This window comes from Sorex araneus, chromosome 1 (genome assembly GCF_027595985.1).
Source record: "Sorex araneus isolate mSorAra2 chromosome 1, mSorAra2.pri, whole genome shotgun sequence".
NCBI lineage: Eukaryota > Metazoa > Chordata > Mammalia > Eulipotyphla > Soricidae > Sorex > Sorex araneus.
The window spans coordinates 436,983,604-437,001,767 of NC_073302.1; the positions used below are offsets into that span (position 1 = coordinate 436,983,604).

Sequence of the window (18,164 nt, forward strand, 5' to 3'; positions counted from 1 at the left end):
CAGAACATATGAAAAGGCAGAGTCAATGAATGAATGCAGTTCTGCCCTTCATTCCTTCCATCATGATTCACTGCTAGCACTGCTCGGGGGACCATATGGGATGCTGGGGATCGAACCCAGGTCAGCCACGTGCAAGGCAAGGGCCCTACCTGCTGTACTAACACTCTGGCCTCCAAAACTTCACTCTTGAATGGTAGCGCTGTTCTCCAAAACAGGGTCTCTGACTTACGCCCTAATGTAGAAACCTGGTTTTCAATATTGCACCTTAAAAGTGATGCTGCATCAAACTGGCATTCGCTTAGGCCCCGAGTCCAACTTCCACCCTCTCACCAAGCTGTAAGTTCAGGAGATGCCGAGCTGGAAAGATCTGGTCCTTGGGATGAATGCCAGACTACATCTTTCCTTGTTCTCAGGCTTCCTGTAGGTTCAGCCAAGGAGCAGCGGGGCCAGAATCCTAGCAATGCTCGAGGGGGGAGAGGCTGTGAGAGAGTCAGTGCAGGGGGCTAAGGCGCTGGCCTCGAGGGCCGCCTTCCTCCGTGATACAGCCAGGTCCAGTCCAAATCTGGTCCCCTAAGTACCACCAGGGTCACTCCTAAGCTCAGAGCCAGGAGGAGTCCCTGAGCATGACAGGTGTGGCCCACATCCCCGAAAAAAGGTAGATAAAAATGAAATATAGCTGATTTCCTCGAATCCACTGGTGTGGGGCCCTTGTCTTCCCTTCATGTCCTGTCCAAGGTGAAATGGCGGCTACGTCCCATCTCTCCATGTGAAACTGGGGATCAGTCAGCCTGCTTAACTGGGAACCCCCAACTCTAGAACAGGCACAAGAACTCAACCTAATCTCGGCTAATTTCAATAGCCATTTTGTTGTCACAAGCAGTATAAAGTAACTTATAATTACTTTGTGCCTGCAAAAGGGGCGGGCTTTGGAGGTACTTGGGAAAGCAGGGACAATGTGGAGGGAAGGTCACACTGTTGGTGGGACTGCTGTCGGAACACTGAACTTTGTAAACAGTGGCGTTTAAAGTTCTAAAAATAGGGGTATGGTACTGCCAACAGATCAACCTGTACCTGCAGGGCGGGTGCATCAGCAGCCTGATGGGGCCTTCAGGCTTCCTGACACCCCAAAATTGCTGCTGTGCCTTTGGATGGACCCAAACAACTTGGGACCAAGTTTACCAAGAAATTAAATGGCCAAAAGTTAGGTATGTGGGAGCCATGTCCACAAACCACCTCCGACTCAGCTATACAAGCTCATTTATTGGCTTTATTTCTGAGACCCATAGATAAATCTTGAAAGAGATCAAAAGCCACAGTTAATCTCGGCCCCACGCATGGCTGCATAGACGGGGGCAAATCAGAGTGTGTGTGTGGGGGGGCGGGTTGGCCTGTGCCTGCCCAGTTAGAGCCCCCAGCAGCTGCTTGCTTCCACAGTCCAAAATCACCGCCATACCCCCGGCCTGACTCCAGTATCTCAGCATGGACCTCACCAAGATATAATCTTCGGAAAATTCTGGTATGCGGGTTTTATAACTGAAATCCTCAGGCTTTCACGGAGTTGGGGTGGGCTACCTCCCCCTACTTCCCAATATACATGGAAACACTGGCAGTCACCCCCAAGAACCAACTCCAGCGCCACCCTGTAAACTCTATGACCTGCCTTGCTGCAGAGATCCCTAAATAAATCTTCAAAGAGATCAGAAGCCAGAGACACAGCAGCGAGTCCCAGAACACACCACAGAGGCAGAGATCTCTCCGGGCCCCATACCGAGTGAATTTCACCGGGGCACCCCAGATGGAGCAGGTGCTGTCTCCCCGCCTACTCCAGATGGAATCCCAGGACCAAGAGCTTCCACAAGCAAGGCCCGGGTATGGGGGTTCCAGGACTAAATCTCCGGGCCACATGGCGGCAGAGGTGCCAGGGTGTCCCTCCCCGGTTCCCGCCTGCTCACCAGCCTGGCTGTCACGCCCACAATGTGCCTCCTGGCACCATCTTAGCACACCAACAGCCCTGGTCCTGAGACGCCCACTTGAATCCCAAAATGGATTATGGCCTTACAGAAATGTCTCTGGAACCCAACCACTTACAGTCCAGGATTCCAAAAGCATACAGTTGCGGCACCCAAGATATTCAAAATGAGCAATGGGGGGCTGGAGCGATGGTACAGCGGGTAGGGCGTTTGCCTTGCACACGGCCGACCCAGGTTCGATTCCCAGCATCCCATATGGTCCTCCAAGCACCACCAGGAGTAATTCCTGAGTGCAAAGCCAGGAGTAAGCCCTGTGCATCGCTAGGTGTGACCCAAACAGCAAAAAACAAAAACAAAACAAAAATGAGCAGTGGATAATAAATGATCTAGCATCTGCCCCTGGCAGGCAGGCTTGAATGGTGGTGGGAAACTTCAAGCAAAACAGAATGCTCAAAAGGAGAGCGGGAGTACTGGGGAAATTGCCTGCCATGGAGGCAGGGTGAGGACTGGGATGGCGGGGGGACACACTGGGGACACTGGTGGCAGAGGGATAGGTGTTTGATAATTATATGGCTGAATCTCGAATATGAAAGCTTTGTAACTGTATCTCATGGTGATTCAGTAATTAAAAAAAAAATAATGTGCAGTTCATGCCCAATTCAATCAGCTTAATCAATGGCTGAATAAGTAGCTGTACTCCTACATTTTTTTAAAAAAATGAAGAAATAATAATAAAGAAAAATAATAAAAATATTTTAAAACAGAAATGAAATGTGAACCAAGGAGTTGCTTTGGCCATTAGCCATCCACTCACTGTGGGTGAGTCAACGCTGGCACGGAAAATGTTTGCGGTTTCTCCCAGTTAAGAAAATGGTGAGGCGGCCCCACGCACAGCTGCGCGATACCTCCAAACTTCACAGAGCCGACAGCCCACGAGAGCGTTAGACAGGGAAGGCCGAGCAGCAGCCCACGAAGCCCCACGCGCGACGACAATAGCACAGAAGGCCCGGCTCACGCCCACCAGCGCAGTAATCCCGGGCCAGGGCGCTCCAGTGACACCGTTCAGCGATGTATGCTATAAGGCGCAGTATAAACTAAATCAATTACTGCCTAAGGGAGGAGGCCGGGGGTGGGGGGGGGCGGTGGGAAACTAGGGGCTTTGGTGGAGGGAAGGGCACATTGGTGGTGGGGCTGATGCTGGAATATTCAACACCTCAAACAACGGCACTGTGAACAACATTGTGAATCACGGTGTTTTAAGTTTGAAACATTTAAAAACTAGAAGAGAAAATGGGTTAGGGACTGGCCTGGGTGTCGGTGCCCAGGGTGCGTGTGTAAGTGTGTGTGTGTGTGTGTGTGTGTAAGAGGGGCGGGCATTCAACAGAAACTTCGGGGCTGGAGCAATAGCACAGTGGGTAGGGCGTTTGCCTTGCACGCGGCCGACCCGGGTTCGATTCGCAGCATCCCATATGGTCCCCTGAGCACCGCCAGGAGTAATTCCTGAGTGCAGAGCCAGGAATAATCCCTGTGCATCACTGGGTGTGACCCAAAAAGTAAAAAAAAAAAAAAAGTTTAGCAGAAACTGCCCAGGAATTCTGATCATGTGTCCAGGGCACTTCTGGGACGTGAGGGGTAGCTGGAGAGGCAGCCCAGTGACCCTCCAGGGCAGGAGGGCCAACACTGACCGCTACAATGTGCAGGCCGGGGGCGGTTCCAGAGACAGCCGGGCCGAGACTCGCCAGGGTCAGACCAAACTCATCTTCCTCCACTGGCGAAGGCGTAGCCGGAAGCCACCAGGTCTGGGCTGCGGACACCTGCCAATTTCAGCAGGGGCCCGAGGGGGCAGTCAGCGGTCAGGGAGCGTGATCCGCCCCCCCCCCCCCACCACCACGACCAAAACAAAAAGGCCACATGAATGAAAAAGCCTGAAGAAACACCCGAGAGTAATAACAGTGATCGTTTCCACATGGTGGCGTGAAGGTGCTTATTACTTCCTTCCAAGTAATAACAGAGTAATTCAACTATACCGTGACTCCGTTTTATTAAAATAACGTGGTATCAGAGGTACTGACTGACCCCAGTGTGGGGGGCATCATTTCACGGCATCCCCCTGTGTCAAGTCATCACCCTGTGCACCTCAGGCACTGAGGAAACTTGCCTCATGAGGCTGGGGAGGGGGCTGGAGGAGGGAAGACCCACCACAGAGTAGTCAGATGATGCTCATTCAGTAACAGTACTCAGAACAACACTTGTACTTCAAGCAGAAAATTATTACATATACACGTAAAATAGGAATGTTTTATTTATAAATTTTTAGATGCATATGCTTAATACCAGGGAGTTTTTAAAAACTGCATTGAAAGAGCAGATTATCGGGTAACATTTACCGGGGTTTAGGGAGGCCTTACTTCATGGAGATCATTAATATGAGTAACATTCCTACTCTAAAGCGATCTAAAATAGAAAAATATGAGTCTACAAAAAAAAATATGCGTCTACAAAAAAAAAGATACCAATTCCTACTAAAAGCCTCCAATAAAACTAGATGTTATTTCCCTTATTATAACAAGGGGCATTCAGATAGCGTACCAAAGAATACTCAGAGTAAAAAGATGTAAAAAACAGTAACATATAAAAAAAAAGGCAAAAATAATATATGCAAAAATTAGCACCGAGAGACTTAGTGAAAGAGAGACAGTCACAGGCCGACAGCTGCCGCGGCCCGGCCACGGGGTGGCCTCAGCGCTGCCCCTGGCTGCCCAGAGAGGCGAGTCCGTCTCAGCTTCAGAAATGTATGCCGGAGCACAGCGTGATCAGAATTCTCCTAAATTTACCGTTATGAAGAAAGTCACCATCTTGTCCCTGTTTCTCAAATGTCATTACAGGGCGGTTAAAAACACAAACACAGGGGGCCGGAGCGATAACACAGCGGGTAGGGCGTTTGCCTTGCACGCGGCAGACCCGGGTTCGATCCCCGGCATCCCATATGGTCCCCCAAGCACTGCCAGGAGTAATTCCTGAGTGCAGAGCTAGGAGTAACCCCTGAGCATTGCTGGGTGTGGCCCAAAAAGAAAAAAAAAAACAAAAAACCACAAACACAGGGGCTGGGGCGATAGTCCAGCGGGGAGGGCATTTGCTTGTACGCAGCTGACCCGGGTTCAATTCCCAGCTTCCCATAGGGTCTCCGGAGCACCGCCAGGAGTAATTCCTGAGAGCAGAGCCAGGAGTGACCCCTGAGCATTGCCAGGTGTGACTCAAAAACAAAACACAAAAACAAGAAACAACCAGTCCTGGCTTCTGTGGGCCGCACAGGCCAGGAGAGCTGGTCACTGCAGAAGCACCAGCTGGGCAGTGTCCTGGCTGGTCATCACAGAAGCACTGTCTGACCCATGTCCTTTATGGGAGTCAAGGAGTCTCATTCCATCACAGAGAAGGGCTCAGAAACGAAAAGGTGTGTGTAAAACTGCACAGGTATGATACAGAAATCATACTTGTGGAAAAAAATTCACTTGCACACACATTTAAAGATATACCTTCAGAAGAGAGCCCGGCAAGCTACCAAGAGCATCCCGCCCGTACGGCAGAGCCTGGCAAGCTCCCCATGGTGCATTCAATATGCCAAAAACAGTAACAACGAGTCTCACAATAGAGATGTTACTGGTGCCCACTCGAGCAAATCGGTGAACAGTGGGATGACAGCGTTACAGTGCTACCTTCAGAAGAGAGGACCATTTAGCACCTATATAAAAATCAAAGTAAAAGATGATTTAAAGAAGTCAGGACCAGGGGCCAGAGAAAGAGTGCAGGGGTTAGAGCGCTTCCTCTGCATGCGGCTGACCCCAGTTTGACCTTAAGTACTGCAGAGCGCGCCCTGAGCAATGCCAGGAGAAACCTCTGAGCATAAGTCCAGAAGCACCACCAGGCATGGCCCAAAACTGAAATTAAACTAATCATCACTGTCATCCCGTTGCTCAGCGATTTTGTTCGAGCAGGCACCAGTAACGTCTCTCATTGAGACTTATTGTTACTGTTTTTGGCATATCCAATACGCACGGGTAGCTTGCCAGGCTCTGCCGTGCGGGCTCCATACTCTCAGTAGCTTGCCGGGCTTTCCGAGAGGGGCGGAGGAATCGAACTCGGGTCGGCCGAGTGAAAAGCAAACGCCCAAACAGTCATAACAATAATAATAAATTCACGGCCGGAGAGACAGCTCAACGGGCTGGGCGCAAGCTTTGCTTGCACGAGGCTCAGGTTCAATGCCTTCTACCACACGGTCCCCAGACACAGCCAGGTATGGCCCAAAACCCAAAGCCCCAATTCAGTATCATGTCAATGTTTCTGTTCTGTTTTTCTGGGTCACTGGCTCTGTACTCCAAGAGCACTTGTGGTCGTGTTTCGGGGACCATCTGGGTTACGAGGGACCAGACCGAGTGGGTGTGTTCACGGCAAGAGGCCCTGCCCGCTGAACTGTCTCTTCTGCCCCTACCATCAGATTTTTTTAATTGTGAAAGGGGAGATTTAGGCCATACTCACAGTGCTCTGGGCGTACTATGGCTCTGTGTTCACAGATCACCCTGGCTGTGCTCAGGGGAACCTCTTATTGATGCTTGGGATGGAACCCAGGTCATCCTCAAGCAAGGCAATTTTAAGAAGAGGTCTGGCCAAGAACACAGCTCAGCGGCAGATACATACCTTGCATCTATCAGGCCCCAGGTTCAATCCCAGGCACCACACACACACACACACACACACACACACACACACACACACACACACACACATACACACACACACACAAAACAACTGCATTTAAAATTTGTTCCAGGGGCTGGAGCGGCAGCACAGTGGGTAGGGCGTCTGCCTTGCACGCGGCCAACCTGGGTTTGATTCCCAGCATCCCTTAGGGTGTCCCCTGAGCACCGCCAGGAGTAATTCCTGAGTGCATGAACCAGGAGTAACCCCTGTGCAATGCCGGGTGTGGCCCAAAAAGCAAAAAAAAAAAATTTGTTCCAAAGAACTGAACAATCACAGGTGAGGGATCATGATTCCGTAACTGGAAAAACGAGCATCACGTGGCCACCCTTCATATATGTGAACAGACGTGGAGAGGCTGTTTTCTCAGTGGCACGGGCACGGCCTCTATGAACACGGCAACATACACTGGGCACAGAAACACACCAGCCCACTGATGCAGCTAACGGACAGACGTGCGCCTCCTGTGGGCCGGACGGGGGCGGTTCTCGGGTCTGTGACCTGGCCTGACCCCACAGACGTTCCACCCCCAACGCCACCCCCCACCCAGCCCCAAGTTCATCCTGTCCTGCCATCGGCTACTTCCTCCTTCCCCACCTTCCGTCCCCACACCAAGGGGGCAAGGCCAGGCTGGGCACCCGGCTCGGGCCCTGCTATGCGTGTGCCCCTTCGGCCGGGCACGCTGCTTCTCGCTCACTGGCGTCGCACCGGGCTGCCTGCCAGCGACTCCTTGGTGGGCTGCGCAGGGGCGGCCCTGGCCCCAGGACCTCCCGGCAGGACCTGCGGGGGATCTGCAGAAGCAGCCGAAGTATCTGGAACACGGAAGAGAGAGAGGAGCTTTCAGCACCCGCGCACTGAGCCCCGCGGGACAGAGCGGTCCCAGGCCCGCGGGAGCGACACCCTTGACCTTGGGCCTTTGGCGGCCAGTCTCTCTCCCGCCACTGCAGCTCTCCCGGGAGAGAACTCAGCAAGCCCAGGAGGGCAGGGGGCACAGCTGCGGATTCCCCTGCAGGGCCTGGCTCTGGTTCGACCCCCGGCACAACCTGGGGTCACTCCTGAGCACTGTGCTCGGGAGTTCTGGGTGTGGCTCCAAAACCAAAGAGCCAAGAGCAAGGGAAGACCGGGCCGGAGAGAGAGCACAGTGGGGAGGGCACTGGCCTTGCAGGCCGCCGACTCTGCCTCAACGGCCAGCGGTGCCCCGAGCCTGGCCAGGAGTGCTCCCTGAGCACTGCCAGGTGTATCCCCCACACAGGAAAGACCAGGGGACGGTGCTGAGGCTGATGAGGCCAATTCACAGGAGAAGGCCTTTTCTTTTTCTTTTGGTTTCGGGGACACACCCGATGGTGCTCGAGGCTCACTCCTGGCTCTGTGCTCAGGGGTCACTCCTGGGGATGCTCGAGCTCGAACCCAGGTTGAGCCTGTGCATGGCAAAGCCTCCTCCATGCTGTAGCGTCACTTACAGCCCCACATCCAAAGGCTTCACAAGGCTTTCTCCGCAGCCTCGCTTTCTTTTTTTTTTTTTTTTTTTTTGCTTTTTTTGGGGTCACACCCGGCGATGCTCAGGGGTTACTCCTGGCTCATGCACTCAGGAATCACTCCTGGCGGTGCTCGGGGGACCGTATGGGATGCTAGGGATTAAACCCGGGTTGGCCTCATGCAAGGCAAACACCCTACCCACTGTGCTACTGTTCCAGCCCCTTAGCCTCACTTTTTTTTTCTCTTTTTCTTTTCTTTGGGGGGGCGGGGGGAGTGGACTTTTTGGGTCACACCCAGTGATGCTCAGGGGTTACTCCTGCCTCTGCACTCAGGAATCACGCCTGGCAGTGCTCGGGGGACCCTACGGGATGCCAGAGTTTGAACCTAAGTCAGCCAGGTGCAAGGCAAGACCCACCCCCTCTGCTGTCGCTCCGGCACCCCCAGCCTCACTCTCAAGCCCGAACTGCCCCTCTGACAGCCTCTCCCCGCCTCCACTCTCCCTGCCTCCACTCTCCCCGCACCCCCCACCCCTCCGTGGGCGCTCGGGCGTGGCGCTCACCTCCTCCGTTCCCCAGCGTCTCGTGCAGCTTGCCGTGCCTGTAGGCCGAGATGATCTGGAAGTTGACCACGCTGAGCGCGTCCAGGCCCTGGTCCTGCAGCAGCTTCAGGGAGGCGGCGTGGATGAGCTGGTGCGAGCGGCGGCACGCCGGGAGCCTGCACTCGCCCCGCACGAAGGACTTGCACACGTGGAACTTGGTGCACTGCTCCCGGAGGCCGCAGTAGCCGTGTGGGGCCTCGCCTTTGTTGTAGAGCAAGCAGACCTGGGGGGCGGGGGGGAGGGTCAGACACAGCCGCCTCTCAGGCGTCTGCTTTCGGGGGCCACAGCCCCGAAGTGCTCGGGGCTGACTTGGGGCGTAGTGTCCCTCCGGGCAGTGCTCGGGGCACCGCAGAGGCCGCCGGGGATCAAACTCGGGCTGGCATGGGCCTCCGGTGCCCACACACCTATGGCTCTGGGAAAGGGGACAGCGGGCAGCGCCCGGGCGACACGGAACGGTGAAGTCACGCAGCTCGCCTTGGCACGGACGAGTCGGGGGAGGCTGTGGTGAGCCAGAGGGAGGCAGAGGCAGGGAGACAGGGTGGGGGTGTCGCAGAGACTGGGGACTCCGGGACGCTCCCACTCGTTCTGATTTGGGGGCCACACCCAGCGGCACTCAGGGGTGAGTCCTGGGAGACGATGTGGGTGCTGGGGGCGGAACCCAGGCTGGCCGTGTGCAAAGCCTGTGCCGTGCCTTGCATGGGGCCGACCCATGTTCCAACCCGGCAGCCCGTGTGGTCCCTGTAAGGCCTGGTCCCGGCCGGGTGCCTCATCCCGGCAAGGAGCACACCTCAAAATCAAATGTCCCATGTGTGCTGAAAGGAGATAAAGGGCCCAGCATGATGGCCTCTCAGTATCCGTATTGCAAACAAGAACGCCCAAAGGACTCTGGGGATATGCTGGTGGGGAATGTGCACTGGAGGAGGGATGGGTGCTTGGTCATTGTATGACTGAAACTCAATCATGAAAGCTTTGTAACTGTAGCTCACAGTGATTCAATTAGAAAAAAAAAAAAAAAAGAAGGGCTGGAGCGATAGCACAGCGGGTAGGGTGTTTGCCTTGCACGCAGCCGACCCAGGTTCAATTCCCAGCATCCCATATGGTCCCCTGAGCACCGCCAGGGGTAATTCCTGAGTGCAGAGCCAGGAGTAACCCCTGTGCATTGCCAGATGTGACCCCCCCCACAAAAAAAAAGAAGTACTGTATCACTGTCATCCTGTTGTTCATCGATTTGCTCGAGCGGGCACCAGTAACGTCTCCATTGTGAGATTTATTGTTACTGTTTTTGGCATATCGAATATGCCACAGGTAGCTTGCCAGGCTCTGCTGTGCGGGCGGGATTCTCTCGGTAGCTTGCCGGCCTCTCCGAGAGAGGAAAAAAAAGAAAAGAAAAAAAAATAGACTGTAGCTTGTAGGTGGACTTTGTATTCCTTAATAAAATGTAAGAAAACTTGTGAAAAAACAAACAAACGTTCCCTGGACCAGAGAGCTCCAAGGGAGGGGGCGCAGGTGGGCACGCACGAGGCCTGGCCTCCCAAACACCACCCAAACTGACCCTGGCGCCCTGAGCACGACTGGTTGGAGCCCAAAGTCAAAACCACAGAGCGTACAGAAAACCAAAGAGAGCAAGTCTGAACATTAAAGTCCACTCTTCGCCTATTTATTTTGGTTTTGGGGCCACTCCTGGCAGTGCTCAGGGCTGACTTCTGGCTCTGAGCTCGGGGGCCACTCCTGGAAGGCTGGGAGCACTGTGTAGGGTGCTCGGGGATCAAACCCCAGTCAGCTGCATGCCAAGCAAATGCCCGAGCCACTGTACTATCTCTATGATCGCCCAAAATCCACTGTTTAGGGTCCACAGAATTCAGTGATAAGGGGCTGGAGCGATAGCACAGTGGGTAGGGCGTTTGCCTTGCACTCGGCCGACCCGGGTTCAAATCCCAGCATCCCATATGGTCCCCTGAGCACCGCCAGGGGTGATTCCTGAGCCAGGAGTAAACCCTGTGCATTGCTGGGTATGACCCAAAAAGCAAAAAAAAAAAAAAAAAAGAATTCAGTGATGAAACAAAAACTGATGTTTTCTTGAAGATTTTTTAACAAATGCTTTCACCATTATGGGGGTTTAAATTTCTTTTTCCTTGGTTAGGGGAAGACTGGTCCAGGACCAGAGAGACAGCTCAGGGCTTAAGGTACTTGCCTGGCACACTGCCACCCCAATTTGATTCCCAGGGTGGGGGGGATAACAAAGGGGGACACAGATATGATGGTGGCGGGAAGGCGACCCTCTGGAGGAGGGTGTGGTACTGGAATGTTCTGGGCACGGATCCCTCTGAGGATATTATAAACCCAAGAGCAGTTATAAAATATTTTTTCTTTTTTTTTGGGGGGGGTGGCTACATCTGATACGTTCAGGGGGTGCTCCTGGCTCTGCACTCAGGAATCACTTCCGGGGGTGCTTATGGGACCATACGCGATACCAGAGATCACATCGGGGTTGGTTGGCATGTGCAAGGGTTAGTACAACAGTTAGTACGTGCTGTGCTAACGCTCCGGCCCCAGTAAAGGGGGGGGGAAGACTCCTCCAAGTCACAAAAGTAGAAGTTGCGCTTTCTGGTCTGAAGAGAAGCGGGCAGCCTCAGGGTTCGCAAAGGCGGGCGACAGCGCCCCCTAGCGGGGCTGGCAGCGCCCGGGGATGCCTGTGGAGGGAGCCTCAGGAGCACTTGGCCAACAAGGTTTTTGTTAGTGATGGGTTGGGCCACGTCTGGCAAAGCTCAGGGCTTAGTCATGCTGAAAGGGCCACCTGAGGGGCCTGGGGTCAAACCGGGCTCAGCTGTGCGTCAGGCCAGGGGCTCCCCTGCGGTGCTCTCTCTCCAGCCCGCTGGTTCTCTAAACAGGGGTTGTGGGGGGCTGATTGCCAACAGAAGCCTCTGCTGACCCAGGTTTTTTTTCTTTTCTTTTTTTTTTTTTTTGCTTTTTGGGTCACACCCGCAATGCACAGGGCTCTGCACTCAGGAATTACTCCTGGCAGTGCTCGGGGGACCATATGGGATGCTGGGATTAGAACCCGGGTCAGCCGTGTGCAAGGCGAACGCCCTACCCGCTGTGCTATCGCTCCGGCCCCTGCCAACCCAGGTTTGATCCCCGACACCCCAGATGGTCCCTGAGCCCGCCAGGAGCGATCCCAGAGCACCGCCAGCTGTGGCCCAAAAGACAAAATGAATAAACGAAAGGAGGGTCTGCAGCGCTGGAAGAGCGGATAGGGAGCTTGCCTTGCACGCACCCCGCCGGGTCCCCCGAGCACCGCCAGGGTTCCTGAGTGCCGAGTCAGGAGTCAGCCCTGAGCATCGCTGGGCGTGGCCCCCAAAACCAAAATCAATTTGAAAATAAATAACAGAGGGAGACCCCCAGGGGAAGGCCCTGAGGGGCCTGACAGGCCAGTAAGCCTGGGACTCTCTGCTGCCCCACTGCTCTGCAGTAACCCGCCCACAGGCTCAGGGAAGGGTTTCTGTCCTGGCGCCTCAGCAGATGTCCCGGCCTCGCAGCTGGCCGTCATGAGATGCAGGGTGGAGGGGACGGGTCAAAGGGCCGAGTACACACTGTGCGCGCAGGAGGCCTGAGCTGGCTGTCTCCGTGCTACCACACAGTCCCTCAAGCACCACCAGGTCGAACCCGGGAGCACTGAGCTGGGAGTACCCCTGACCACTGCTGACCCCCTCTAAGTAAATAAATGCGAATTAATCTATAAAACTTATAAGGACACTGGGGAAGGAAGCGGATGCCTAGCAGCAGCCTCGAGGGTTCTCACTTCTGCGCTGCCCCGATGGACGGACGTGCTCTGCCCCTGGCGGGCAGCCCCGCCCTGTGGACACAGCGCTGCCCCTCTGGACACGCTCCGCCGTCTGGCGGGCATCTGCCCCTTGGACAAAGTTCCGGGCAGTTCATCCCTGCATCCTGCGACCCTGGAGACCCTGGACCACCTGAGCACTCACATGGGAGATCCCGACATAAACTGTCTGTTCCCGAACTGCTACCAAGAGCATCTGGGGGTGCCAGACTAGGCCACTTGCCGCGGGACTACTTCAGGGCCTTTTCTTTGGAGGGGCAGGTTGTTCACTGAACTGAACTGAAAATTTTCCTTTGTCAGGGGTGGACAGAGAGCACGGCAGGTGGGGATGGGATGGACACCCAGCATCCCATATGGTCCCCGAGCACTGCTAGGAGTAGTTCCTGCATTCACAGCCAGGAGTAAGCCCCGGGCACCACCAAGTATAACCTCCCCAAAAAGTGGGGGGCAGAGTGATAGCACAGCGGGTAGGGTGTTTGCCTTGCATCCAGTCGACCTGTGTTCAATCCCCGGCATCCCATATGGTCTCCGGAGCACCACCAGGAGTAAATCCTGAGCACAGAGCCAGGAGTAAGCCCTAAGCACCACTAGATGATGCCAAATAAGAAATTAATTTAAAAATTATTCTTTTATAGATGGTAGAGAGTAAGGCACTTGTCTTTTATTTTTTATTTTAATTGTTACTTTTTAGGTCACACCAAGCGATGCTCAAGGTTACTCCTGGCTCTGCACTCAGGATTTACTCCCATCATTGCTCAGGGGACCATGTGGGATGCCAGGGATTGAAGCCAGATTGGCCGTGTTCAAGGCACATGCCCTCCCCGCTGTACTATCGCTCCAGCCCCATAAAGGCACTTGTGATGCATGCAGGAAGCCCTGGTTCCATCTCTGACACCTCATATGGTCCCCGAGTATGTTCAGGAGTGACCCCTGAACAGAGCAAGGAGTAGCCCCTGAGCACCACCACATCCCACACCCCAATGTTTCTAAATTAAATATAACTTTCCTTCGGGTCTAGCTAAACCAAACAGGTTCAGTTGCATCACAATAGCAATTTTAAGTTTTATGTATTTAAAGATAAATTCTGTTGGTTCAAAGCAGCTACAATGACATTAAAAGCCCAAAAGAAGTAAATGGGGAAAAATACTTTAACAAATATGATCAAAAATTTTTGATGATGGGGCTGGAGCGATAGCATAGCGGGTAGGGCATTTGCCTTGCACGTGGCTGACCTGGGTTCGATCCCCAGCATCCAATAGGGTCCCCTGAGCACAGCCAGGAGTGATTCCTGAGAAGAGACAGGAGTAACCCCTGTGCATCGCTAGGTGTGACCCAAAAAGCAAAAAAAATAAAAAAAACTTTTTGATGATTAAAAATATTTTCTAGGGACCAGAGAGATAGTCTGCGAGGCATGTGGCTGTGACGATGACAAGCTGGTTCCATCCCGGCCACCATGGCCCCCTGAGCACAGAGTCAAGATAGCCCACAGCAGTGCCAGTGTGGCCCCAAATCCCCCCTCTCCCCGCACATAACTAAAAAACAAACAAAAACCCCTTTCTTAATTAGCAGGAAAAAGACAAGAGTCTCTGCAAAAAATGGGCAGAAAGTAAACCATGGGGCCAGAGCAATAGTACAGCGGGTTGGGCACTTGCCTTGCACACGGCCGACCCTGGTTCGATCCCCGGCATCCCATATGGTCCCCCGAGCATCACCAGGAGTGATTCCTGAGTGCAGAGCCAGGAGTAACCCCTGAGCACTGCCAGGTGTGGCTCTAAAAGACACACACACACACACACACAACCATGGGCTGCAGAAGGCGGCTCAGTACCCAAGTGCCCACCTCAGATGTGTGAGGTCAGCAGCCCCCCCTCCACAGGAGCGCACCCCCCCACCCCGGCCCCAGCATGGGAGCCAGACACCAAGGGAAGGTGAGGGCGATGCAAGAACAGGAGAGTGACGAAACACACACGTCCGTGAGACCTAGATTCACACTGCAGTTTGCTGTGCCTGGCCAAGTGCTGGGACACAGGGCCAGGACACTGATGGGTGACAGCTCCCAGGACACTGATGGGTGACAGCTCCCAGGACACTGATGGGTGACAGCTCCCAGGACACTGATGGGTGACAGCTCCCAGGACACTGATGGGTGACAGCTCCCAGGACACTGATGGGTGACAGCTCCCAGGACACTGATGGGTGACAGCTCCCAGGACACTGATGGGTGACAGCTCCCAGGACACCCACCGGTGACTCCCCCCGGGACACCCATGGCTGACAGCCCCCAGGACACCCACGGGTGACAACCCCCAGGACACCCACGGGTGACAGCCCCCAGGACACCCACGGGTGACAACCCCCAGGACACCCACGGGTGACAGCCCCCAGGACACCCACGGGTGACAACCCCCAGGACACCCACAGGTGACAGCCCCTTACTCAGCTCTGTGAACTCAGCAAACCCCCAGAAAGCAGGAAATTTTTTTTTTAGGATTTTTTGGGGTCACGCCCGGCGATGCTCAGGTGTTACTCCTGGCTCTGCAGTCCAGAATTTCTGGCGAAGCTTGGGGGACCATATGGGATGCCAGGGACAGGACCTGGGTTGGCCTGTGCAAGGCAAACACCCTACACGCAGTGCGAACGCTACAGCCGCAGGAAGTTAGTTCTAGAGCCCCCACTCTGGTTTCAGAGCCCAGTAAAGTCACAGACTCCCCAAAAGAGCAGCACGGGGCTCCCCTCAGGCAGCCTCTAAGCACTCTGCATTGCTCCCCTGATTTCTCGCTCCCGGCGGGGACAGTGGGGGTCACGTACCTCAGGTAAGAGGCAAGGGTCGTTCTGCAGAAGCAAGATGCGAAGCTGAGCCTCATTGAGGCCAAAAATCCCGTGATGCTTCAGGGCCTGGATGTTGACGGGCGTGTGGATGTCGTGGGAGAGCGTGCAGGTGGACCTGCGTGGAGACAGGCGATTCGGCACCCGGGGGCAGATTCTGCGTCTGGGGAGTCTTCCCACTCCCAGAGTCGAAGAACACGAAGACCAGGCCCCGGAGGCCCAGCACATAGCTGAGAAGGCCGGGTGGGGGGGCTGGGGCCAGGGCGCAAAGGCAGGGCACGGCCCGGCCCTGCACGTGGCTGACCCAGGCTCAATCCCCAGCACCCCACATGGTCCCCGAGCCCCACCAAGAGTGATCCCTGAGCACCGAGCCAGGAGTAAGCCCTGAGCACCTCCAGGTGAGGCCCGAACAATAAACAGCAGGCTGGGGGTGGGGGATGGGCAGGCTGAGGTCTGATCCCCAGTTCTGCATGATCCTAGAGCACCCCCCGGCAGCAAAACCACTCCCCAGCACCAAGCCAGAACACTGGGTGTCACCCCAAAAGCCAAGCTTAACACCCTAAAAGTTGGGTTGACACAACTGGCCCCTAGCCCCAAACTAACTTTCCTTAGGTTTTGGGGTCACACCCAGCGGTGCTCTGGGCACACTCCCGGTGTCATGCTTAGGGAGGTCACACTCCTGGCACTGCTACCCAGGGCAGGTGCTGAGGACAGAAATGGGGTCGGCCACATGCAAGGCTCGTGAGCACTTCAAAGCCAGGGGCTGGGGGCGGAGCCATAGAAAATCCGGGAGGGTGCTTGGCCGGCGACCCCAAGTACCTCCAGGAGTAATTCCTGAGTGCAGAGCCAGGAGGAACCCAAGCATCGGCGGGTGTGACCCGAAAAGCAAAAAAACAAAACAGCCAGGGGCGCCCAGCAAACCTCGGGCACTGAGTCAGGGTATCGATGTTGGGAGCTGCACCGCCCCCAAACAGCGCCCCCCACAGCCCATCAATGTAACAAATAAACTCAAGAGGGTGACCGTGCGTGTGGGAGCACCCCAGCCTCCCACGGACCTCCCACGGACCCCCAGAATCATTCTGGGGGGCACGGAAGGCTGGGACAGCATCAGCAGGCCTCGACCCCAATGATCCAGCCCCGTTTCCAGGGCTCAGACCGGCTGTGGGTGCTGCACAGACGGGGGCGGGGGGGGGGGGGAGGAACGGACGGGGGAGGCAGGGCAGTCTCCGGAGAAGGGGGTCGTGGGAGCCCCGGAGACAGAGTCGCAAAATCCGCCCCCGAGTTGATTCTGTCTGTTCTGGAGGGCGGGGTCAACCGGGGAACAGAGGGGGGTGGCCCGAGGGTCCCGAGGTCCCCTCCGGAGACGGGGGTGGAGGCCCAGGGTCCCCGGGGTCCCTCCGGGCGGGGGGCGGCCGGGACGGGGGGTGGGGATGCCGAGGGCCCCGGGGTCCCCTCCGGGTGGGGAGCGGCCGGTACGGGGGAGGGGGTGGGGAGGCCGAGAGTCTCGGGGTCCCCTCCGGGTGGGGGGTGGCCGGGACAGGGGTGGAGGCCCAGGGTCCCGGGGTCCCCTCCGGGTGGGGAGCGGCCGGGACCCGGGGGGGGAGGTGGGGAGGCCGAGGGTCTCGGGGTCCCCTCCGGGTGGGGGGTGGCCGGGACGGGGGCGGGGGAGGCCCAGGGTCCCGGGGTCCCTCCGGGAGGAGGGCGGCCGGGGCGGAGGGGAGGCCAGGGGTCCCTTTCGGGCGGAAACGGCGGGGCGGGGAGGCCGAGGGTCTCGGGGTCCCTCCGGGAGGGGGGCGGCCGAGGGGTCCCTTCCGGGCGGGAGGCCGCGGGCCCCTCCGGCTCACCAGCAGTCGCGGTTGGGGCACTTGCCCAGCATGTGGCGGCGGCAGAGGTGCAGCTGGTCGCAGGCGGCGCAGTCGCCGCGCTGGTAGCGGGCGCACAGGCGCGCCGAGGACACGGCCAGCACCCGGACGTCGCGGGGCCCCGCGCCCGCGCCCGCGCCCTCGCCCGCCGCCACCTCGGCCTGCGCGTCCCACGGCCCCGGCCGGCGCGCCACGTCGTGCAGCAGGAAGCGCTCGGGGCCCGCGCGCCGCAGCACCGCGCGCAGACGCGCCTCCGGCAGCTCCACGTGCCCGCGCAGCTCCGCCAGCAGCAGCCGCCCGCCGTGCGCGCACAGCACCTTGGTCAGGAACGCGCGCACCGTCGCCTCCCCGGGCTCCCCCGCCGCCATGCCCACCGCCCGCCACGCCCCGCACGCACGCCGCGTCCGCAGGGGCGGGAGGGGGCCCGGAGGCGGGCCGCGGGCACACCCACCCGCGCGGGCGCACGGACGCACGGACACACAGACACAGACACACAGGACTACACACAGACACGCACAGATACAAAGACACACAAACAGAGACACACACACAGACACAGGAATACACATACAGACACACAAAGGCACAGACACAGCAGGCATACACGTACAGACACACACAGACAGATGCACACAGACACAGAGACATACACTCAGACACACAGATATACAGACACACAGAGACACAGACATGCACACACACAGGTACAGAGACATATACAAAGACACACATACAGAGACTCACAAACACAGAGACACAGAGATACACATACAGACACACAAAGACACAGACACAACAGGCATACACATACAGACACACATACACACAAACACACACAGACA

The 18,164-nt window shown here is 56.3% G+C and overlaps 1 protein-coding gene across 1 annotated transcript; it reads right to left on the reverse strand.

Moving 5' to 3' along the window:
* Positions 1 to 4,049: 4,049 nt before the first annotated feature.
* ZC3HAV1L (zinc finger CCCH-type containing, antiviral 1 like) lies at positions 4,050 to 17,690 on the reverse strand. Its single transcript, XM_055129443.1, has 4 exons — positions 17,305 to 17,690; positions 15,443 to 15,578; positions 8,758 to 9,019; positions 4,050 to 7,534 (listed from the first exon to the last, which is right to left on the reverse strand). Exons 1-4 carry the CDS (start codon positions 17,688 to 17,690, stop codon positions 7,416 to 7,418), a joined length of 903 nt encoding a protein of 300 aa, XP_054985418.1. The 3' UTR covers positions 4,050 to 7,415.
* Positions 17,691 to 18,164: the final 474 nt, after the last annotated feature.